General features: G+C 41.1%; 1 protein-coding gene across 2 annotated transcripts; it reads left to right on the top strand.

Annotated features, from left to right (window-relative positions):
* The first annotated feature begins 822 nt into the window (after window positions 1–822).
* rnf41 (ring finger protein 41) lies at window positions 823–9,861 on the top strand. 2 transcript variants are annotated; one of them, XM_088330893.1, is made up of 8 exons: window positions 823–989; window positions 2,432–2,511; window positions 2,586–2,656; window positions 2,747–2,862; window positions 5,418–5,689; window positions 6,006–6,141; window positions 7,747–7,850; window positions 8,380–9,861. In XM_088330893.1, exons 4-8 carry the CDS (start codon window positions 2,773–2,775, stop codon window positions 8,732–8,734), a joined length of 957 nt encoding a protein of 318 aa, XP_088187019.1. In that variant the 5' UTR covers window positions 823–989; window positions 2,432–2,511; window positions 2,586–2,656; window positions 2,747–2,772; the 3' UTR covers window positions 8,735–9,861. The 2 variants fall into 2 exon arrangements, with proteins under 2 accessions (XP_088187019.1, XP_088187018.1); XM_088330892.1 differs by lacking the exon at window positions 2,432–2,511.
* The last annotated feature ends 14,844 nt before the right edge of the window (window positions 9,862–24,705 follow it).

The raw sequence follows: 24,705 nt of genomic DNA, 5'->3' as shown, positions 1-24,705 counted from the left end.
ATAAAAAGCAAAAAGCAATTAAAAAAGTAAGAAGCCAGGAAAAACTAAGCAAACGAAGAAAAGTGGGAAATCGAGAACAGAATTAGAACAAAAACAAAACAAAAAATCAGAAAGCAGAGACTAAATAAGAAAAAGGGAAAAGCAAGAAAAATAAGTAACAAGCCAGGGAAAAAAACAATAAAAAACGGCTAGGAAAAAAAAAACAAAAAAAGGAAAAAGGAAAATGGAGAACAAGTGAGAAAACAAAAGACAAAGAAAGAGGAATAAATAACAAAAAAAGGCATTACAAATTTGGAAAATGTTTTCATTAATAGTTTTAGCTATATATTTTTTTATTATTTTTAAATAAATATAGAAATATATTATTATGTGGGTTCAAATCCAGCTACCGGACTTCCTGTGCGGAGTTTGTATGTTCTCCCCGTGCTTGCGTGGGTTTCCTCCGGGCACTCCGGTTTCCTCCCACATTCCAAAGACATGCATTTCAGGTGGATTGGCCGGTCCAAATTGTCCCTAGGTGTGAATGAGCGAGCGAATTGTCTGTCCCTGTGTGCCCTGCGATTGGCTGGCAACCAGTTCAGGGTGTCCCCTGCCCACTACCCGATGATTACTGAGATGGGCTCCAGCACCCCCGCGACCCTACTGAGGATAAGCGGTGCAGCTAATGAGATGAGATGACAAAACCCGTACTTTGGTCCTCCAAATGATGTTTTTTTTTCTAAATCTATTTTTTAAATAAGTTAAATCACATCCCAATTTGGAACCATGATCAATTGACATTGCCTTTTTTATATCTCCACCCACAATTGAATGAGAGTTTTGCCATTCTCTTGGCGGAGGTTGCGTCGTGACGTCATATTCAATCGGCGTATGACGGACGCGGACGGCGTATGCTGTAGCGCAGTAGGACGCGGCTAGCATTAGCTAACAGTTACACGGGAACAATTATCCTAAAATTTTCAGCGGCAGCGGCTTTACAGCACCAGCAAGTAAGTCCGTCTCTTTGTTACAAGTTTTAATCAAGTTTGTATTAGGGTGTGCTGCAATATGTCTTCGAGAAGCTTTGTCATATTGTAGCTCGTGCTTGTTAGCTTCGATGCTAATGCCCAGAGGAAAACAGCGACAGCATCGACGTCGCCAAGTTGCTAGCTTGCTACGTGTGAAATGGACAAACGCGGCTAAGGATGGGGACACTCGCGATCCATTTGATGGCGGATTGTCCACAATAGGGACACCTTGCTAGCTTTTAAGCAGAGCTCGTTTCGGAGATCGGGAGAATGGGATAGAGGTGAAGAAAGTGGGTGTCTTTGGACCAAGAAGGGGGCACAAGCAGCATCACCTGCCACCCTGCCTGCCTGTGTGGCATGTCCCATTATGAATACAGTAGTCAAGTCATGTTCATTTGTGACGCCCTTAATCACAAAGAGTCTCAAAGGGGCTGCACGGACCACAGATTGTTGCAAACCACAGACTATTATGACACCATCCCCGGATCTAAAATCTACATGAGGGTAAATAATACACAGATACACAGACATTGTCAACATAAAATATAGGTTAGTCATATGCAATAGAATAGAAGTGTGTTTTAAGCTTAGATTTATACATTCCCACTGAGGTTGCAGATCGAATCTCAGGGGGAAGAGCATTCCACAGCACCGGGGCCCGAATGGAGAACGCTCTCGAGCCTGCGGATCTCTTCTTGGCTCTTGGGATCACTAGTAGACCAGCGTTTTCAGAGCGAAGGCTCCGGACCGGAATATAGGGGGAAATTAAATCTGAAAGATATGAGGGAGCAAGTCCATGCATGATTTTGTATACTACAAACAGAACCTGAAAATCACATCTTAAGCTCACAGGGAGCCAATGCAGGTTAGCTAAAATCTGGGCAATGCGATCTAACTTTCTTGTCTAACTTAAAAGCTTCGCTGCAGCATTTTGTACCAGCTGGAGGTTCTTGATTTTGGACTTAGGGTGACCGGAGAGTAGTGCATTACAGTAATCGAGACAGTACAGTACAGAAATTAAACGATCTATTTTTTTCAAGTTTCTGAAAATGACACTTACGGCATAGTTCATTTCCTACAACAGAGACCAATCTGTGCACCAGTTAGTCTGGACACACTTGGCAACAATCCTTTGCCGCTTTGTACATGTCTTCTTTAGCAGCATCTGCAACCTTGGAATGTCGACTTTTTTGTACAAAAAATATGTAGAGGAAGAAGTTGTGACTTGTGTGTTTACTGCCTCCTAAAACGCTCATTCACCGTGCACAACATTGCAAACAGTTGACTCCCATCAACAACAATTAAAATGTAAAAAGATTACGAAACAATTACAACAAGCTGGTTATTCACACCCTCTAATGGAAGCTTGCCCTTTTTGTTTTTATTGCCAGTCCCAAATTAATTGTTGGGTTGTTCCTTTGCAGAATAATTGTATTCAAGACATTCTGTTTCTTCGTTATTCAAAGACCAATTGAGTCGTTTCGTTTAAAGATAACATTGCGCGGCAAGTATTCAAAGCAAAAACTTTAAATACCCATGACATGTTTGTGAGTGTGTGTGGTATATGTATTTTCGCAGTCACACGGAGGTCAAAGAGTCCTGTCCAAACACCAACTGAATGGAAGTACGCCAAGGTTTTAGTGAGTAAGGTAGCTGCTGTCATTTTCTAACGTTATGGCAGTTTATTTTTTTCTTTAGTTGCCTTTGGAAAAAATGACACTTGCGGTGTTACATCACAGGAGGTGGTCGGTGCCAGTGATGCACCATGGGGTACGACGTAACAAGGTTCCAAGGGGAGGTGGATGAAGACCTACTTTGTCCGATATGTAGCGGCGTCCTTGAAGAGCCAGTGCAGGTAAGTCACCTGGGACTTTTACATAATATTATGGAGCTCGAATATGCGATGGAAGTGAGATTTTTATTTTCCATCTCAAGATGGTATTTAATTTGTATGTTGCATTTGCTTTTTTTATATAAATACCATCCTTATTTGTGTATAACGCCTCTCCAATTTTTGATTGAAAATCGGGTCTACATTTTTGTTTTTTCTCAGCTCAAATTTTGCAGTTAGGATCTAATTGTAATCGAACCCGGGTCCCAGCAGTGAGAGCACTAAATCCTAACCACTGACGCACTAGTGGTATAGGTAATATATGAAAAGGCATTCGATTTTATCTCGTCATCACACTAATTTTATTCACGCTATCAGAGACAAATGTTATTTTCCTTGTGCTTTTCCCATGTTACAATAACTATAACATTAATATAATTTTTTTTTATTCCATTTTAAGTATTGTAAGGAACAAATGTGGAATATTTGCGGCCATTAGTAGAATAATTTTTTTGACAAAGTACACTATGAACACAATACCAACATAAAATTTACAATGTATTTATTTAATGTCCTTCCAAGTCTGATTCTTCATCAGATACACCAAAGAGTTGTTTTCATCTTCATGATTCTTTGCCTTTATATCTTCCGGGGCAATTTTCCTTTTTTTTTCCTATTCTCTAACGTTGATCTCTGGCACCATGACTAAAAACAATGTGACAATGAAATGAAACATGATGCCTTTTCTTGTGTCATTTATATCACTAGTGGTCCAGTAGTTGGGATTTGGTGCTCTGACCATCGCAATTGTTATGTGGTGCAGATGAGCAAATTTGAGGTATGAAAACATAGGACAATCAATAATAATGTCAAGGATATTTCACAACAAACTGTGCATTATTATTATTATTATTATTGATTCTATGTTCAGGCCACTTGAGTTTCTTCTGTACAATTACAACTTTGAGACAGAAGCCTCTTTCTCACTGAAAAATGTGTTCGAAAAACCTGCCGGCACATCAATTCTGGCCGGAAGAGATACTCTTTAATGTCTATGGTCAGAACCTTTTTATCCAATGTTAACATTATAAAGCACAAAACATGAACTATTGAATATCTTTATTGATATTATTACACAGGTCTATGTTAACAGACATTTAAAGAATGTTTTTTTTTATCCAAAGAGCAACCTAGTTGCTTGAAACAATTAAAGACAAGACTTTAGTAAAAGAAAATTTGCTACATCTCGTGCATGCAGTCTATTATGCACATGTAGGAATAGACAGAAACACCCTTTTTTCCAATTTTTTTTTTCTAATTACACCAATCTAATGATTAACACTGTCTCAATTGGTGGGTGTATCCTCCACTAGGAGCACAAGAATCTTTCTATAAATGGACATCCCCGGAAAGAAGGAATGCCAAACAATGTAATTACCACAGTGTAATAATGTCACTGTTCACACGCTGACTTAAGTGTTGTTTAAGTCAATGCTAAGTAAAAAAGGAGGCCCTAATGAGTCCCAATCAACTGTCCAATGGGTGAATAGTGGAATAACTTTTTATCCCCCCCTTTTGATAATGATCCCATGTTATTCTTAAACATTGATAATATCATACCTGTCAACCTCCACGGCTCCATGCCCTTACAAACTGTCGTATTTTCCCTTACAAAATACAAAATAATCTCACACCATATTTTTTGTCAAACGTGTTTATTTATGTTGTTTAACATGTTATATTGTACATGTGTTTCGTTATATCATTCTGTACATATTCTTAATTTTGAAAAAACATGTGTTGCTTAATTACTACAGTGTTCTCTATTGTATGCAGCCACTTTCACGTCTTTTTTGCTAGCAACACAATACGAATATTCCACACCTTTCTTCGAAGCATGTATTAATCCCTCGTATCGTCCTGACATTTGCTCCCACTCTTTGTGATGCTTGCCTCTTCCATTTAACTTTCGGCGTTTTAATTCAGGTTCGGCCATTGCGGCTTGATGATTGTATCCAAAGAAAATTCAAAACTATGTTGTAATGTAGGCCTACTGTTCTGCTTTCGCTTTGTTCACATATGATCAGAATGATGCAGTGGGAAATCCCTAGGCATGTGCACAGTAGCATCAAACCACTCGCTTCGTTTCGTGATAGTCTGTGTATACCGGATGGTACCCATAATTGACAAATTTGGGTTTTTCATACAGATTTTCTTGTACATCGTACACGTTTTAAAATGCATAATAAATGTACTTTGTACGGCAAAAACGTACAGGTTGATAGTTATGTAATATATCCTAATGATTTGTGCTTGTAGCTCGAATTGCTCGTGTTATAAGCAAATATTCCTCATATGAGATAATTAAAAAATGATTGGTTCTTTCTCGAACTCCTAAAAGTGACTGATAAATAGCGATTAGCAGTCTCTAGGTGTAACCTCTGTAACTGCTCGTGAAGTTGATTTTCCTTTGTTTAGTGAGCACGATTTTTGTTGCAAATAAAACTTTAGTCCCGAATGTTTAAAGGTGCTCGTATAAAGAGGTAACACTAATGTGTTTTGTCTTGCTCTCGTTGCAGGCTCCGCACTGCGAGCACGCCTTCTGCAATGCCTGCATCACGCAGTGGTTCGCCCAGCAGCAAATTTGCCCTGTGGACCGCACGGTGGTGACGTTGGCTCATTTGCGGCCCGTGCCCCGCATCATGCGCAACATGCTGTCCAAGCTGCAGATCAGCTGCGACAATGCCACCTTTGGGTGCACCGCTACGCTCCGGCTGGACCAGCTACAGTCACACCTCAAGGACTGCGAGCACAACCCCAAAAGGCCTGTCAACTGTGAAGAGGGATGCGGGTCAGTGCATTGCATTCGCTTCTTCTCATTTATCTCCTTGACTACTTCATTCATCTTTGTAAACAGGGTGTTTTATATTATCATATTTTCTGATCTATAAAGTGCTCCAGATTATAAGGCGCAACCTCCCAAAAAGTATTTTGTCATATATTTTTTATATAGGGATACTGGACTATAAGGTGCACGGAATTAACTATAGTTAGAGCTACCGTGTTTATTTGTGTGTAAACATGACGGTCAATTTCAATCTGAGTGGAGCCCCATGCTAGATATCACCTCATGGGGTCTCAAAGTAACTCATCTTCTTCACCGACAGCCTGGAGATGCCCAAAGATGAGTTGCCCAACCACAACTGCATTAAACACTTGCGAAGTGTCGTCCAGCGGCAGCAGAGCAAAATTTCTGATTTGGAAAAAACTGTGGCGGAGCATAAACACCAGCTGGGCGAACAAGTGAGTTCATGTCCCTGTTTGTTATTAGTCATTTTTTTTTAGAACCAATTGCTCTTTTTTTAACGTACTTGATATAGTAACTTCGACTACTACTTTATATTTCTCTTTCCACTTCTTTGGTGGGGTTCAGAGACGATCTTTAGGAATCTGGAACATACTTTCTGCCTACCATGCCATTACGTTTGTGCCCATATCATCATGTAAAATATGCCACAATTGTTTGTCGTAGTTTTTTTTGTTTGCTTCTTTTATCTTTTATTCCATTCACATCAATACAGTAACATTGAAACTGGTAAATATATATACACGCAGACGCTGCCCTACTTACGAACGAGATGATCCGGATGATCGTTCTTAAGTTGAATTTGTTTATAATTTGCTCCAGTGCTATATTTTGTATGGAATGTATGCTTGAGGTTTATACAAGTATGTTTAAGGCAGTAACCTGTATTGTTTTGTACTAAAAAAAAAAAAAAACATTTCATAAAATAATATGCTCTATAACGTTACAAAGCAGGCTGAATAATAAAGCATAGAACTGAAAAACAAAGCTTCACATTAGGCGTCTACATTCTGTGGCCTGTGAAGTGAAGGCTTTTGAGACTCCTTGTGATTAAGGGCTATACAAATAAACCTGACTTGACTATAAAGATAAAAAAAGTTAAGTTTAACTTACTTTTGCAAGAGTTAGGCAACTTCCTCCTCCGTAGTAAAAAATGGACAAAAAAGGCGATCCGACTATTTTCTCAACCGCATCAAGCACTTTACACCAACCATATTGAATGGACGCATGAGATAATAAACAGTGAAAATGTGTAAGTTCTTAGCGTGCTAGGGATACAGTGCAATGTGTATACTGTGCACACAAACCAGGAAGTAGAAGCCTGATTTCTTCGCGGCGGAACGAAGCACTACAGCACTGTCCTCTACTCGGAAAAAGGTGCCACGCAATACGAAATCTAACTTACACCAATGTCGGGATATTTTTCGACATTCAGAAAAAAATGTTCGTATCTACTGTTTTGCGTAAGTCAAATGTTTGTAAGTAGGGGAGCGTCTGTATATCTGTATGTGTATGTATATATATAAGAATGCCGGCATAATAGTGGACTTCATTCTTTTATTCTTTTTCTTCAGTCACGCAAACACATCTTCCGCGCATCTATGCTTTTCGTTGTCACACAGTTCCCTCTAGGATGGTCCCAACCTCACTTGGTGAAAAGGGGCTTGTGTCCCTTACTTTCCCAGCTCACTCTAAGCCTTGTGAAAGATTTGTACTTTCGTACCCACATTGTAAAAGCACTTTGCTAGAGTAAAGGGTAAATTTAAGGAGAATGGAAAGCGCAGCAAGATGGAGTTTTGCTAATTTATTTGTGTCTAATCAAGACTTTTGAATTTGTTTGCCAACAATCAAGCTTTATTAAAACACACGTTTTGTAATTACTACATATATTGAAATACTAAGGGAAAGACAAACGAGGCACTACTGAGTTTACTGTTAATTGATAAAGTAGTCTGGTTTACATTTATATATTGGTATTGGAAAGACACTCAAAAAACATAGTTTTTGTGTAACATACTCAATTTTCTACTTCCTCACTCTAGAAACGAGATATCCAGCTGCTCAAGGCGTACATGCGAGCCATTCGCAGTGCTAACCCCAACCTACAAAACCTCGAGGAAACCATAGAGTACAACGAGATCCTGGAGTAAGTACTTCTTTCTTCTTTTTCAAAACATCAGTTATTATCAGTACTTCGCTCTTTTTTCCAGCACTGTAGTTAGTGACCATATGGTTGTCTGCTGCTTGTTCACTGATCAAAGGGATCTGTCATTACTGTTATTGTAATTTTTGCTAATGTGCAACTGGTGTATGCTATAAGGACAATTAAGCCGAATGATAATGCAAAATAATGTTAGGGCATTTTTATTCCTAAAAATTGCTCTGTAGTTTGAACATTTTTAAAAATCGTTAATTTCCGTAAACCCTTTCACAATATGGCAGTGCTTCGCAATTTTTTTATAATGTTAAAAAAATTGGTTATTGTTTCAAATAAAACTAAAGTACATGCATGCTGTGCAGATCCTCAACGAATGGGGATGGAAAAAATAAAACTGAGAGAGAGAAGCCTGGCTGGCCCGACTTAATGTTTGACATTTTAAGACTGAACCCAGCTCAAGATCTTACCTAGACAAGAAGATGGATTATCATTTCACGATGGATGTAATGTTTTGTAGGTGGGTGAACTCAATGCAGCCGGCCAGGGTGACCCGTTGGGGCGGCATGATCTCCACCCCGGACGCAGTCCTGCAGGCAGTCATCAAGCGCTCCCTCATCGACAGCGGCTGCCCATTGTCCATCGTCAACGACTTGATCGAGAACGCTCACGAACGCAACTGGCCGCAAGGCCTTGCCTCGCTGGAGACGCGGCAGATGAACCGTCGCTACTACGAAAACTACGTGGCCAAGCGCATCCCGGGCAAGCAGGCGGTGGTGGTGATGGCCTGCGAGAATCAGCACATGGGAGAGGACATGATCCTGGAGCCTGGCCTGGTCATGATCTTTGCGCATGGCGTGGAGGAGATCCTATAACTGCACTGTCACCAAGAAATCGGGAATATTTATGGAAAAAAAAAACAACTGTCGATGCCTTAAGGAAAGGACAAAGATGCTATCAAGCTGGCAAGTAGAGCCAATTATACGACTGATATGATAAACAGTGAGTTGTGATGTTTACATCCTTTCTATTTAGTGCATTATCTATGTTCTGATTGTTTTGCTACTTGCATTCTCAAGTGAAAACCTTTTGAAACGTAGGGGGGTGTGTATTGGGAACTTTTCAGCTGCTTTCATTAGCCACCAACGTTGCGTCGGAACCTACTCTGGCACAAAGCAATCCAAATATGAAATTTGTGAATCTGTCGTCGGTCAACACACAACAGACTTTGCTTGCTAACAATGTGCTGGATTGTCACTGCGTTCTCAATTCTGTCCACGCGTGGGTACCCCAAACGTGTAAATGATTGTAAATACAAATGATATATTGACTCGGACGTTATCGGTTTCATCCTTTTTTATTCCATAATTCCGCTACCCCTTTTTTTTTCTTTTAGTTTTGGTTATTGCTAGTCGACACCTTTTTGTTTGTCGAGCTGTTTCTTGTCTTGAATACAATGAAGTAGTACTGTGAATATTCCACCAAAATGTCCTATTTCCATTCACGTTGTCCACACATGTTTTGTGCCATTTTGTTTTATTTATTACAATGCCTTTTACATGCACATACGTGCTATCGCACACAAAAGGGGAAGTTTTCGGTTTATTGGAAGTTTAACACGCAAACAAAACTTTTTGTGTTTTCCGTTGCCTTTTGTCAGTAGGTTGGGTCCAGATGTGAAGTGATGTGTTCAAGTTCAAAGTTTGAAATGTACAGTATACCGTTGCCTTTATTCTGTGTTTTCCTTGTGTTGTCCGAGTGTTGATGGCATTCAGAAAGTGTCTCTTGAACGGGCGGCCACGGTGTGGAGATTGTAAAACTTAAGAGAATACACACTTGTGGCTTTTAAAATATGTAGTCTCACTATTTTCCCTCAAATTTAAACGAGACGAATACAGTATGATCTACGAGAACATTAAAAACAACTTTGTATCTTATCCTTTATTTTATTTTTAGTGTATGTCAGTGTACAGACAGGAAAAAAAATAAAATGTCAGAAGTATGTTGTCAGTGGATTGGCTGTAGATCAGAGTTCAAGTGCACGAAGGTTTTATAATTGTGTGGGCAACATTTTTCATACGTATGCTTTTCGGTTGCTGAGGGCTAGCAATTGTACCCACACTTCTAAATTAAATTTGTTCACATTATTTTGGGTGAAACCATGTTTGTCTCACTGAATACAATAGAATTAACTGTGCCTGTGGGTCCTAGCTAGTCCACAAAGTACAACTAGGGTATCTGCAGACTGGTTCTGGAAATATTTTACTTAGTGATGGGTGATTGTTTTAGAGTTTTAGATTTCCTGAAAAATTTACAATGAAAAAGATTTCTAGAAATTGTTTTATATTGGTAAGACAAAATAAACTAAATATGAATAAAATTACTAAATTTTGTTTAGGCTTGGGGAGTAACGGAATACATGGAACGGCAAAAATGATTTTGGCAAGCTGTTTGGATTTATTTTCATTTTGTTTCTGTCGCATTTTATGTTAGTTTTGCCGGAGATCAAAGACAGGAGAGAAAGCTTACCACATGTTGTGAGTCATAATTTTATTCATATTTAGTTTCTTTTGTCTTTTATTAGCATATTTGGTATTGGAGTAATCCAAAAGTAATTGAAAGTGATCAAGTTAAAGTAACCCTACCCAACCCTGCAAATGAGCCTTTATAATGATCAGTGTCTTAGATGATCATTTGTAATATTACCTTTTGAATTTAGCTTTTTGGGAATGAACCTATAAATTGTATATGTAATCACCCTTTGCCCGTTTTGAGGGCGTAGTGTTGGTAGTCAACTGCACCTATTTTGGTTAAACTCCATATGTTTGTACTGTTATAGCATATCGACATTTTTGTCTGTTATTTCAGAAATATATCTAAGTTCACGGTTCAAGGATCCCTTGACCGCATGGGTTTCGGGATACCAACGAGGTCCCAACTCTGGACAGCTTTCTCCACTGTTAACGGTCAATGCCTGGTTCTTGGGTCGTGGCAAAGTTGGCACCAGTCCATTCCTTAATGTTGTCAGCAGTTATTTTTCGGTCTTGCTCTTCTCCTGCCCCCTTCAAACTGTGCCCCGGAGAATTATCTTTGCCAGTCCTCATGATTTTGACCATACGAATGAAGTTTACGTCTGTGTACAGTTGACAACTTCGTAGAATCCAACGTGCCCTCTCATGGTGATGCCTAGTTCGCATTAATCAGAAGAAACTGTTATCAGATTTTAATGTATTAAGATTAAAATTGTCCTTTATTTTCATTCATAACACATCGTTGATGAAGAAACATGACAAAGAACATGAGAAAAAATAAAATGAAAGTCAGGATAAATAAGCAAAATATTTACAAGATAGTGCTTGGGAGATGCCTAATTTGTAGTGTGACGAAAAATAGTGCAATAGCATTTAGCAGCAAAGAAAAGATGAATTCCACTTATTCTATTCTTAGCCAAAAATACATAATTTTCTCAGCCTTGTGCGCTTGTGTAGTGTGATGATTTTGGCGAAGAAACTGTTCATTTTTGTTTGAAGAGACCTTAAGTGTCCACCAGAGGGCAGCAGGTCAAAAAGGTGGTGGCCAGTGTGAGAGGAATCCTTTATAATGAGTCTGCAGGATGTTATGGAAATGGATAACATGATTGCAATGATTGTCCCAGAGCGAATATGATGTCTGGGTTCCATTGCTTATATATCTAATTCAATTTTTTTTCTATAAGGAACCATGTCATTAGGAGACTTGGGGAGCGCTTGGCCTAGAGCACTTTCATACTAGTGATCATTTCAAAATGCGGCTCATTCGGGTCAATCTAAAGCAGGAGTCCCCCAAACTTTTTTTGTGAGGGCCACATAACTTTTCCCTTCTCTGATGAGGGGCCGGGGTCAGTTTGTAACAGAAAAAGTGTGATGATTGCAGGAGTGCCTAAATGTAAAAATGTATTGTTTTCCAGAAAGCCACAATCAAAAAAACCCTTTCTGGATTCTTCACATAACAAAAGAAAATAAATAACATTATTAATGAAATAAATAATAACCAATCAACCCTCTCTAGGCTCTTCACAGGAAAAAAAGCCAGGAAATAAATAACACTATTTATGAAATAAATAATAACCAAATAACCCTCTCTGGGTTCTTCACAGAAAAAAAAGTCTATGCAACATAAACTTTGTGTTGTGCCGTGCAGTCTTAACAGGTCCAAGTTCAGCTTAGTTGTCAGAGCAGAATCTCTTACATAAGTGACTCATAAGCAGTCTCTCAAAGTTCTTGTGTTCCTTCCTTATAATCCTTTTGTAGGTCCCAGTAAACTTATACATATATGTATATTTTTTTTTTTGTTCTTGTTGTTTTACCTGCAAAATAGATGGTAAATGTCAGTCTCACACGACACCATTTACTTGTTGACATTAAGAGTGATTTATTGAACAAGTCTCATTAAATCACGTGAGGTCCCGTGAGACTTGCCCCAAACACCCGTTTCTGACCTGTGAGACTATGTCATCTAGTGGAGATATACTGGTACTTCACTTTTTCTGCTTTACAAAACAACACCAAAATCCCAAAATATAACATTTTAACTAGTCAGCAACCCTTGTGGCGCCGTATAGAATAGTTACTAACTAATAGTTAATAATGAAAATAGTTCATAACTAAGGAACATTTTATTGCAAAAGTCCAACTTTATTATCAAATACAAATACACATATCAAAATTCTTTCTGGTATTGTTCAGGGGGCCGGACCAAATGTGGAGGCGGATCGTATCCGGCCCGTGGGCCGTAGTTTGGGGACCACTGATCTAAAGGAATATCTGAACCACAAAATCGTGTCACGGTTTCCAAATGCCCGGTGAGCTTTGTCTGAGCCCCACGTGTTTTCTATTGTTTGCGGCCAGCTTCGTCCTCATTGTGCCTTCTAATCCGTCTCCATTGTTGCCGCTGGAATGTGAACTGGTGCTTCCCAAACACTGCGGCTTTACTGTTGCCGGGACACTTCATTACGGGATGTGGTTACTGTGGCTACATGCGCCACATCGACTATTTCGCGAATGCTGCCCTCAATGTAATCTCGATTTGTGCAGACTTCCCGCTTCCTTGCACGATAACAAGAGGGATTAAAAGGGAAAATGAATGTTAGCATATTGTCTCATCTCATCTCATCAGCTGCACCGCTTATCCTCAATAGGGGCGCGGGGGTGCTGGAGCCCATCCCAGCAATCATCGGGCAGTGGGCAGGGGACACCCTGAACTGGTTGCCAGCCAATCGCAGGGCACACTGGGACAGACAACTCACTCGCTCATTCACACCTAGAGCCAACCGGCCAATCCACCTGAAATGCATGTCTTTGGAATGTGGGAGGAAACCCACGCAAGCACGGGGAGAACATACAAACTCTGCACAATAAGGCCGGGAGCTGGATTTGAACCCACGCAGGAGGTTCCCACGACCTCAGAACTGTGCCGCACACGCGCTAACCACTGCGCCGTCGTGCTGCGCCGTTAGCATATTGTTTACTATTTTTTCCTGGGAAAACTACAATTCTGTTCCATTTGTTTTACTATGAATAGTTTTTAGGCAGAAACTGTCTCCAACCTGAACATAAAACTTAACAACCAATGAAAATAGGCGAATATCATTTGTGATATGCAGTTTAAGCAGGTAAAAGACACAAAAACCACAAACGTGTACCTGCCACAGAGGAATGATGAGCACGTTTGCCTCATGTAAAGTGCATTTTTGTGGTCATGTCAGATTTCTCCAAGTTTCCTCCGTCATTCAAAAAATGTATAATAGGCTCATTGTAGGATTAAATATGGGCTAACCCGACTCTCACCCCGATTCAGCAGCAATTTTCTCAAGCTGGAACCATGTAGCGAGGGCAAAGCATTACTTTCATATGTCCGATGGTTCAATTTTTTAAAAAGATAAGCAGAGGAGGAAATATATTTTGTATCTGCGAACAGTCTCAAATTCGATTCCTCAGCAACACATGAGGAAAAAGATAATGAAGCCTTCTCCATTTTTTGTCACATGTACCTTAAATTCCGAACTATAAGCCGCTACTTTTCCCTCAAACTTTCAACCCTGCGGCTTATTCAGTGATGCGGCCAATTTATGTAATTCTTCTCACGGCCGCCAGCGGCGCTCGAGTACAATAGGTAAGATTTCGACCGGTGGAATATATGCGCCGAGGAAGACTGCATCTTCTTAGCTTGTGCACAAATTAAATTAGAGTAGAAATATTCTCACCGTGCAAATTTCAAAAAGAAAGGCACATGACGCAGCTTTCAAGCTAAATGCAATCGGGCTGTCCGATAGAGAAGGAAACAGCTACAGCACGTAAACTATACTTTGTCTATCTGACATAGTCTCTTTCCCATCCTGGGGTAGACTACTTTGACGACGTCAGTTATAAGGAGGAAGATGAGGGCGGTTTGCCGTGAACACTACAAGTACGGTATGTTTTTTGAGCACAGTCGTCAACTGTGTTCTGAGCGTGTTCCTGGTAGCGTTTTGCTACCCCTCACAGGCACGGTTTGGGATGAAAGTTATAATATTATTATTAAAGCTTTGAAAACTCTCTCCGTGTACCATCTTTCTTTGTAAATATGTGTAACCATGTATAATATGTACAGTATTTGCAACTGTATATTTTTGTAATGTATCTATTTTAGGAACTTATTCTGATATGTTTTGCACGAGCAAATGAGAAAGAAGGGGCGGGGCAAACGCGGGCTGACGGGAAGTGGAGTAAAGGTGAGACGTGTTTGTGGACGCGGCCGACAATAGTGGATATATATTTTTCCCACCCTTACCTTTGGAAATATACACTTTTTTCCTTGGATTACTTTCAACGGGCACCCCGACTCTGCAGGTCTGCATCAAACCTTAATTACCGGTATCGTTTTCCGTTCATTCTGCCGGCTGTGATTATTAGACTGTGTTGGGTATGGGTTCAATTTGTGTTTGTATTGCGTTTTTGCAATGTGGGCGCATGCGGTTAATATACAGGTGCGGCTTAAGTATGTACAAAATAGGTTTTCCTCCCGAAATGTGGTGGGTGCGGCTAATAATTAGGTGCGCTCTATAGTCCGGAATTTACGATATTTACGAATAATTATGCATGCAGACATCAACATTTACATTTGAGCTTACGTTTGTTCATGATTTCATTAAATTGGTTTCGATACATTCACTATCCATCTATATACCGAAGCCATATCCTTTCGCTCTTCCCAACCTGACACCGAACATTAGGCCCAATGCACCAAAGGGGGTGAGTTGCTGTGCCATGCAACCCTTCATCAGCAAAGAGGCCAGACAGCATACACTGGTGTACCCCCTTCGCATCATATGTGTCAATATCAGTCATTCTTAATTATCTCAACCACATGCAGCCATCGCAGCTTATTTCGCTTGTTAACACTACCGGTTACATATTGAAAATAAAAACAGTGAAAATGTGATATTTGATGAGTGTTTGTGAAGCCTATTGGGAAACAACAGTTAAAAAAAATGGTCCGTGTTCGTTTTAATGAAAGTGAAAGAGCTACCTTCTGACAATAACAACATACTTTAGCTAGCGGCATTGAACGGCTTTTACAACAAATACACGAAACCATACACAATTAGCCGTGTTTAGGTAGTACAAACAACCGCTCGCTTTTGGTATAATAAAGTCAAACTTGAGATGAAATGTGAAGAGAATATACTTACGTCGCGTCGCCGAGTTCCTCCGTGATAAACAGCGCCACATAAGAAGGGGGTGAGGTGGGAGGAGTTGAAGGAGGGGGGTGAGCGAAGCGGTAACTCACCATGACTAAGCATTGTGTCAGGGCCTCCCCCTCCCCTTCACAATAAGAGTGTCCACACCGTGTCCTCAGTTGACATAAGCTCGCGCTTGCTCAAGTCAATAAATGCTTTTGTTGAGAAGGTAAGGTATATTTTTTTAGACCCGCGAAGCTCTGATCCCGCAGAAGTGGAACCGCGAACTAGCGATGTATTCCTATTTCTTCCAATCTAAATCCTGCCATAAAGCTTTCCCACCACACTCAACACACGTATACCTCAAACGACTACACACCAGCTTGCCACCTTTACCTTTGTACCACTCCAAGCCCGAAACATATACTCAACAACCGTACAAGCCATTTTATCTCAGATCCATTACCTCTCCTGATATGCTCTACCATGCATTCATCCAACCCCGCAGCCTTTCCTTAATTCATCAACCCAACTGCTGCTTCCACCTCCTCCCTCACAATCTTCTTATTCAATTTACCAAACAAAGGCATCTGTCCACCACCCACAGATATGCCTCTCTCATCACTCACATTTAACAACTTACTAAAATACTCGGTCCATCTTTCACACACACCTTGAAGCACAGGTGTCGAACAGGCGCCCCGCGGGCCAGATCAGGCCCGCTATGGGATTGAATCCGGCCCGCGAGACAACACTCAGAGAAGCGCAAGAGAAAAACAAGCTGCAGGTTGAAATATGTCAACTTGATGTTGTCAAAGAAAGGTGCCTCTCACAAAGACACTGTAATTGTTACCACCCCTTTTCTCACACTCTGTCTCTTTCACTCTCTGTGTATCTCTTTTTCTCTTCCTTTTTTGCTCTTTGTCTCTTTCCCTCTCTGTGTCTTTTAACTTCTTTTGCTCTAACTTCCTTTTTTCCTTTTCTCTCTTTTCTCTTTCTCTTTTCTTACCCTTTGCACTTTCTTTTCTCTTTTCTCTCCTTCTGTCTATCTATTTCTCTTTGGATTTCTTTCTTCCTCTCCCTTTCTTCTCCCCCTCTCTCACGACTTTTTATCTTTTGTTTCTTACACTCTCTCCCTCTCTTTTTGTTTCTTTGTCCCACCCTCTCTCCTTTTCCCTCCCTCTTTCTCTTATTTCTTTATCTCTTTTTTTTTTCTCTTTAATCTACTAGTCCGGCCCCCGACAGAATGTTTGTTCTATCGTGTGGCCCCCGAGTTAAAATGAGTTTGACACCCCTTTCAGAGTCTCTTTTCGACCTGTCTACCTTTTCCTTATCCTCGTCACTTTCTTCCGAAACATCCAAACTCTCAAGTCAACTTGCTTCCCAAGCTATCATTCGCAATTAAAGTATCATTAACAATTTAGGTGAAGTAGCCTAATAGAAGTCTGTTGTTTAGGCTCTAAATTAGCATTGAAAAATTCAATATGCAATAGGACTAGCACATATGTGATTTTTTTTTCTGCATGAAATTTGAAAAACTATCTTTAAACAAATGCCAGAAAATAGCAAGTACAGAAAAACAGCCAGCTATTTGCACATTGGCCTTGAGTGTAGTCCGCAGGAAAGGATACAGTGGACAAGAGTGGCACAACAATTTAATCCGCAGTATTTTTTGTTTAATATATATTATCATCAGGGTTGGGTAGGGTTACTTTAACTGGATTACTTTCAATTACTTTTGGATTACTCCAATACCAAAGATGCTAATAAAAGACAAAAGAAACTAAATATGAATAAAATTATGACTCACAACACGTTGTAAGCTTTCTCTCCTGGCTTTGATCTCCGGCAAAACTAACATAAAATGCAACAGAAACAAAATGAAAACAAATCCAAACAGCTAGCCGACATCATTTTTGCCGTTCCATGTATTCCGTTACTCCCCAAGCCTGCACAAAATTTAGTCATTTTATTCATATTTAGTTTCTTTTGTCTTTTATTAGCATATTTGGTATTGGAGTAATCCAAAAGTAATTGAAAGTAATCCAGTTAAAGTAACCCTACCCAACCCTGATTATCATATTTTTACCGTTTTTGTTAAGCGGGCCAGATTCAATGGCGTGTGGTTTGCACACCCGTGCTAGGGTACTGATGGATTGCGTCACAGTGTAACATTGACTCTTCATTTAACAAGGTAACAAACGCCCATTAATAGATTTTGTTTTTGTGAACCTGGGAGAAACGCAAAATCCATCCATCCATCCATTATCTTCCGCTTATCCGGGATCGGATCGCAGGGGCAGCAGCCTTAAAAGGGAAGCCCAGGCGTCCCTATCCCCAACCACCTCTTCCAGCTCATCCGACGGGATCCCGAGGTGATCCCAGGCCAGCCTAGAGACATAGTCTCTCCAGCGTGTCCTGGGTCGCCCCTGGGGCCTCCTGCCGGTGGGACATGCCCGGAACACCTCCTGAGGGAGGCGTCCAGGAAGCTTCCTTATCAGATGCCCGAGCCACCTCAACTGGCTCCTTTCAATGCGGAGGAGCAGTGGCTCAACACAGAGTCCATTCCGGATGACTGAGCTTCTCACCTTACCTCTAAGGGAGAACCCAGACACCCTGCGGAGGAAACTTTTTTCAGCCACTTGTACCCGGGATCGTGTTCTTTCGGTCATAACCCACAGTTCATGACCATAGGTGAGGGTAGGAACGTAGATAGACCAGTAGATCGAGACCTTTGCCTTTCGGCTCAGCTCCCTCTTCACCACGACGGACTGGTACAGGGTCCGAATGACGGCAGACGCTGCACCGACCCGTCTGTCGATCTCCCGTTCTATCATACCCTCACACGTAAACAAGACCTCAAGATACTTGAAGTCCTCCACTTGGGGCAAGATCTCATCCCCAAACAGGAGGGAGCATGCCACCCTTCTCCGGCTGAGTACCATGGAGGTGTTGATCCTCATCCCGACTGCTTCACATTATGCCCCGAATCGCTCCACTGAGAGCTGAAGAAACGCAAAATGTTCTTTTAAAATACATTTTTAAAAGATACTATGCTTTACATCAATAGGGTTAATTTGCTCTTGTCATTGGTAGGGACGTAGTGCATTTAATATACGTAATATAGGTGGGGACAAAACAACGATTGCTCGATAGCGGTGGGGACGCGTCCCCTCCGTCCATGTCAAAACTACGCCCTTGCGTACATGATAATAAACACACAGTTCGAAAATCATACAACACATTCAAACAGTTCCTTGGCACCAAGCTTCACAAAAAGCGTTTTCTGTTTTACTTCCTCTTTCATTTTTTGAGGTTGGCGTCATGTCTAAAACTGGTTTTTGGGTTGTTGGATTTATTTTGAGTTTCCTCAAACACAAAATCACTTCATCGTCTTGTTAGCCTGAGCCTCCATATTTTGGCAAATAAAATAACTTAAATAGATTCTACACATGCGTTTTTAAAAATGTATCAATTTTCTTTATGAAGTATTTCAATTAAACTTTGATCATTTACTTTGTTTTGGGAAAATCAGATAATAATTTAGGTATTTTAGGAATTATACTGGCCAATTATCACAAAAGGCACCCAGTTCTATATGTATTTATAAAATAACAACTTAGATTGTTGTTCAGCTTCGAGAGTGTTCTCCATTCGGGCCACGGTGCTGCGGAATGCTCTGCCCTCTGAGAATCAATCTGCAAACTCAGTAGAAGTTTAAATTTACGCTAAAAACACGCTTATATGCTATAGCGTATGAATGACCTACGTTTTATGTTGATGATGTCTGTGTATTGCAACATCCATTGCAGCCTGGTTATCCTGGAAGGGATTACCTCATGTGCGGTCTCTTCTCAAGGCTCCTTTATTTTCCTCATGTTGAGGTCTTTGAGATTTCCTTGCCCTGAAGGTAGGCTTTAGATCAGGGTATGGTGTAATAACAGTCTGTGGTCTTTGCAACCCTATGAGATTTTTTTGTGATTACAGACGCTGCCCTACTTACAAACGAGGTTCCGGACGATCGTTTGTAAGTTAAATTTGTTCGTAAGTTGCTTCATATGATATATTTTGTATGTTTAAGGTTTATATCAGTATGTTTAAGGCTTGTATAAGAAACCTGTCTTGATTTGTACTAAAAAAATAAACATTTCATAAAATAATATGCTCTAAAAGATAAATAGTTGAGTTTAACTTATTTTAGAAGATGAGCTTCAAGAGGTCCTCTTTCGTGGTAAAAAATGTCCGGAAAAAGCTTTCTGACCATTTTCTCAACCGCATCAAGCTTTCTTATTCCACTTTCATTTCAAATGAAACGGCTCGCTTCTTCTTTACTCTTTAAACCAACCATATTAATTGGATGCACGAGATATTAAACAATAAAAATGTCAAAGTTCATTGCACGCTGGAGCTACAGTATAGAATGTTTACACACGAACTAGGAAGATGAAACGGATTTCTTTTTCGGGATGGATGCTGGGTGAGCGTTCACAGCACTACAATATGTCCTGTACTCCGATAAAGGTGCGCACAATACAAAATCTAACCTACAGCAATGTCCGGATATTTTTTAACATCCCAATTTTTTTTCGTATCTACCGTTTTACGTAAGTCGAATGGTCGTAAGTAGGAGAGTGTCTGTAATGGCAATACAAATAAACATGATTTGACTTCATCATAACGCTCTATCCAGTATCAACAGTAACAGACCCTCAGTGCTATTTCGTGACATTGCGTGGTCTCCGCTGAACATGGACCTCAAAAACTAAAGAAGACATTTGACTTGGGCTATCAGAAAGAAAACAAAAACAAACATGGTAGGGATACCAGAAGAACAGTTGCAAGAGCTACACGTTCACCACTTCAAAATCTCATCTCATCTCATTAGCTGTACCGCTCATCCTTATTAGGGTCCCGAGCCCATCCCAGCCAGCTCCGGGCAGTGGGCAGGGGACACCCCGAACCGGCCGCCAGCCAATCGCAGGGCACACGGGGAAAGACAACTCACTCGCTCAGTCACACCTAGGGACAATTTGGACCGGCCAATTCACCTGAAATGCATGTCTTTGGAATGTGGGAGGAAACCGGAGTGCCCGGAGGAAACCCACGCAAGCACGGGGAGAACATACAAACTCCGCACAGTAAGGCCGGCAGCTGGATTTGAACCCACGCAGGAGGTTCCCACGACCTCAGAACTGTGCCAGACACGCGCTAACCACTGTTCCGCCGTGCAGCCCCCAATCCAAAATGAAAGGGGAAAAAAATAAAATAAAACAAGAGCTCACCCCATCCACTTTTAAAGATAAGAGGCTCTTTTGTGTAAGTGCATGTTGAGTTTGCACTCCAGCTAGTGGGATACTGGCAGGGAAAACAGTAAAAGATTCTTCCACTAGATGGCAGAGTGTAGAATTAACTTGTGCAAAGCTCCTTATCATAAACCTGGTCCAGTTTATGCTAGAGCAGGGGTGTCAAACTCATTTTAACTCGGGGGCCACACGATAGAACAAACATTCTCTCAAGGGGCTGGACTAGTAGATTAAAGAGAAAGAAAAAGAGAGATAAAGAAATAAGAGAAAGAGGGAGGGAAAAGGAGAACAAAGAAAGGAAAAGAGAGAGAGGGAGAGAGCGTGAGAAATAAAAGATAAAAAGTTGTGAGAGAGGGGGAAATGAAAGGGAGAGGAAGAAAGAAATCCAAAGAGAAGGAGAAAAAAGAAAGCGCAAAGGGTATGAAGAGAGAAAGAAAAGAGAGAAAAGGAAAAAAGGAAGTTAGAGCAAAAGAGGTTAAAAGACACAGAGAGAGAAAGAGACAAAGAGCAACAAAGGAAGAGGAAAAAGAGAGACACAGAGAGTGAAAGAGACAGAGTGGGAGAAAAGGGGTGGAAAAGAGAGAGAGAGAGAGAGAGAGAGAGAGAGAGAGAGAGAGAAACATAAATACAAGTACAGTGTCTTTGTTCAAGGCGCCAGGTTTTGGCAACATCAAGTTGACATATTTCAACCTGCAGCTTGTTTTTTTCTTGCGCTTCTCTGAGTGTTGTCTCGCGGGCCTGATCTGGCCCGCGGGCCGCCTGTATGACACCTGTGTTTTAGAGAATGATCATCAGACTGTTATTATTTTAAAAGATTCGGCTACTTTGTTGTTTTTTCCCACAAACACTGACAACTTAACATTTTCGGGTTGCGGTGGTGTCTAAATTATATCGGTCACTATTCTCTACGGGATGTCGAACTCAGTCGGGATCAGGGTTGGGTAGGGTTACTTTAACTTGATTACTTTCAATTACTTTTGGATTACTCCAATACCAAATATGCTAATAAAAGACAAAAGAAACTAAATATGGATAAAATTCTGACTCACAACACGTGGTAAGCTTTCTCTCCTGTCTTTGATCTCTTTGAGCTCCGGCAAAACTAAGATAAAATGCGACAGAAACAAAATGAAAATAAATCCAAACAGCTTGCCAACATCATTTTTGCCGTTCCATGTATTCCGTTACTCCCCAAGCCTGCACAAAATTTAGTCATTTTATGCAGAGGTTTTAATTCATGCGTTTATTACTCCTCGGTTTGATTACTGTAATGTATTGCTTTCTGGTCTCCCGAAGTCTAGCATCAAAAGTTTGCAGCTGGTTCAGAATGCGGCAGCTAGACTTTTGACTAAGACCAAAAAGTTTGAGCATATTACTCCTGTATTGGCCAACTTGCACTGGTTCCCAGTCCACTTAAGATGTGATTTTAAAGTTCTCTTGTTAACATACAAATGTTTGCATGGACTTGCACCCTCTTATCTCTCTGATTTGATTTGCCCCTATGTTCCTGCACGGAGTTTGCGCTCGGTAAATGCCGGTCTACCGGTGACTCCGGTGCTATGGAATTCCCTGCCTCCGGAGATAAGATCTGCAACCTCAATGGAAGTTTTTAAATCAAGGCTTAAGACTCGCTTCTATTCCGAAGCTTATGATTGATGCCCACCTCATATTCTGTATTGTCCTGTCTTTTTCCGACTGCCTGCCTGGTGGTGATATGAAGGAGATGGACGATTTGAGATGAGTCAGCAGACCAGCGTTTGACCTGAAGCATGTGAACGCCTGCATGGACCAGCTCATTATTGTTATTAAAACTCAAAATTTTTAGCTTTGTTTTTCCATGTTATGCTTTATTATTCATCCAACATCGGTAACTTAGCCCACATATTATAATCATAGATGACAAAGGATATTTTCTTAACAGAACGCATTTTTCAGACATGGCAACACTTCCTATTTAAGCGTTATACTACTGCTTCTTCAAATTTCAAAAAACAACAAAAAAATTCTTAACCTGGGACGAGTATTATAGTCTATGGCTGCCTTATTTTGAAGCAAGATTTTTGTTTTGGTCAAAGTTTTCCACCAGCAGTTTTAAACAAGCACATGATTTTTTTGAATATATATTCTGGAAACAGACACGGTTTCTCAAGGAAAAATAGGGTGTGCATTGTAATTAACCACTTTTCAATGTTGAATGGTCGGCGTGTATGCATTTATTCACAAACAATGGGGAGAAAAGATTTTCATTTTTGGGATTCCATGCGTCAACTGGTTTATTTGAACAGTTTTCAGTGGTGGTCTGTCAGGGCAGGCTGCTCTATGGGAAATTGAAGGTATTTCTCATACGTTTACTAAGAGTAAGAAAGCTGTACCTGACTTGTCATACAGGAATCCCTCGAAAAATCTCTTTCATCTCTCTATCTCTCTCTCCCCCTCTTTCTCTCTCACTCTCTCTCTCACTTTCTCTTACTCTCTTTCTCTCTCTGTTTCTCTTTCTGTCTCTCTCTTTCTGTCTCTCCCTTTCTTTGTTTCTCTTCCTCTCTCTGTTTCTCTCTGTCTCTCCCCCTCTTGGTTTTTCTCCCGCCCTCTCCATAAATCTCCCTCTCTCCCCCTCCCTCTGTTTCTCTCTCTCCCTCTCCCTCTCTTTCTCCCCCATATCTTTCTCTCACTATCTTTCTCTCTCTGTTTCTCTTTCTGTCTCTCTCTTTCTGTCTCTCTCTTTCTGACCCGCTCTCTCTCTGCCCCTCTCTCTGTTTCTCTCTTTCCCCCTCCCTCTGTTTCTCTCCTTTTCTTCCTTTCTTCGTTTCTCTTCCTCTCTCCCTCCTTTCTCTCTCTCTCTCCCTCTCTTTTCCTCTCTCTGTCTCTGTTCATCTCTCTCCCTCCCCCTCTCGGTTTCTCTCTGTCTCTCCCTCTATTGGTTTTTCTCCCGCCCTCACCCTAACCCCCCTCTCTCTCTCTCCCTCTCCCTCTCTTTCTCCCCCCATATCTTTCTCTTCCTCTCTCTCTTTTTCTTTCTGTGTTACTCTCTCCCTCTTTCTTTCTCTGTTTGTATCTTTCTCTCTCTCTGTCGCCCCTCTCTTTCTCCCTCTCCTCCTCCTCTCTCTTCCCCCCCACTCTCTCTCCCCCTCTATCTCACTCTGTTTCTCTCTCTCCCTCTTCCTCTCTTTCTCCCCCATATCTTTCTCTTCCTCTCTCTCCTTCTCTCTCTCTGTTTCTCTCCCTCACCCCCTCTCTCCCTCTCTCTGTGCCTCGTTCCCCCTCTCTTTCCCCTCCTCTTTTTTTTTCTCTGTTTCTCTCTCCCTCTTTCTTTCTCTCGCTCTGCCCCCCTCTCTCTCCCTCCCCCTTTGTTTCTCCCCCCACATCTTTATCTTCCTCTCTCCCTTTCTCTCTGTTTCTCTCCCTCAACCCCCCTCACCCTCTCTCTCTCTCCCTCTTTCTCTCTCGCTCTCCCTCTCTTTCCCCTCCTCTCTCTTTTTCTTTCTCTGTTTTTCTCTCCCTCTTTCTTTCTGTTTGTATCTTTCTCTCTCTCTGTCGCCCCCCTCTTTGTCCCTCTCCTCCTCTCTCTCCCTCACTCTCTCTCTCCCCCCTCTATCTCACTGTTTCTCTCTCTCCCTCTCCCTCTCTTTCTCCCCCCATATCTTTCTCTTCCTCTCTCTCTTACTCTCTCTGTTTCTCTCCCTCACCCCCTCTCTCCCTCTCCTTCTCTCTCTCCCTCGTTCTCCCTCTTTTTCCCCTCCTCTCCCTTTTTGTTTATCTGTTTCTCTCTCCCTCTTTCTTTCTCTGTTTGTATCTTTCTCTCTGTCTGACACCCCCCTCTCTCTCTCTCCCCCACTCTCTCACTCCCCCC

This window comes from Urocampus carinirostris, chromosome 3, assembly GCF_059441175.1.
Source record: "Urocampus carinirostris isolate Australia breed hairy pipefish chromosome 3, RoL_Ucar_1.0, whole genome shotgun sequence".
NCBI lineage: Eukaryota > Metazoa > Chordata > Actinopteri > Syngnathiformes > Syngnathidae > Urocampus > Urocampus carinirostris.
Note: the sequence above shows the minus strand (reverse complement) of the source record. Positions and strands in the feature narration are given on the sequence as shown.

What these genes read in the sequence shown, in the direction of transcription:
- rnf41 (XM_088330892.1), top strand. Translation starts at nt 2,773, where the DNA reads ATGGGGTACGACGTAACAAGGTTCCAAGGGGAGGTGGATGAAGACCTA. An exon ending in TCCTTGAAGAGCCAGTGCAG is followed by an intron (nt 2,863 to 5,417) that starts GTAAGTCACCTG and finishes CTCTCGTTGCAG; the next exon opens with GCTCCGCACTGCGAGCACGC. An exon ending in GAGTACAACGAGATCCTGGA is followed by an intron (nt 7,851 to 8,379) that starts GTAAGTACTTCT and finishes AATGTTTTGTAG; the next exon opens with GTGGGTGAACTCAATGCAGC.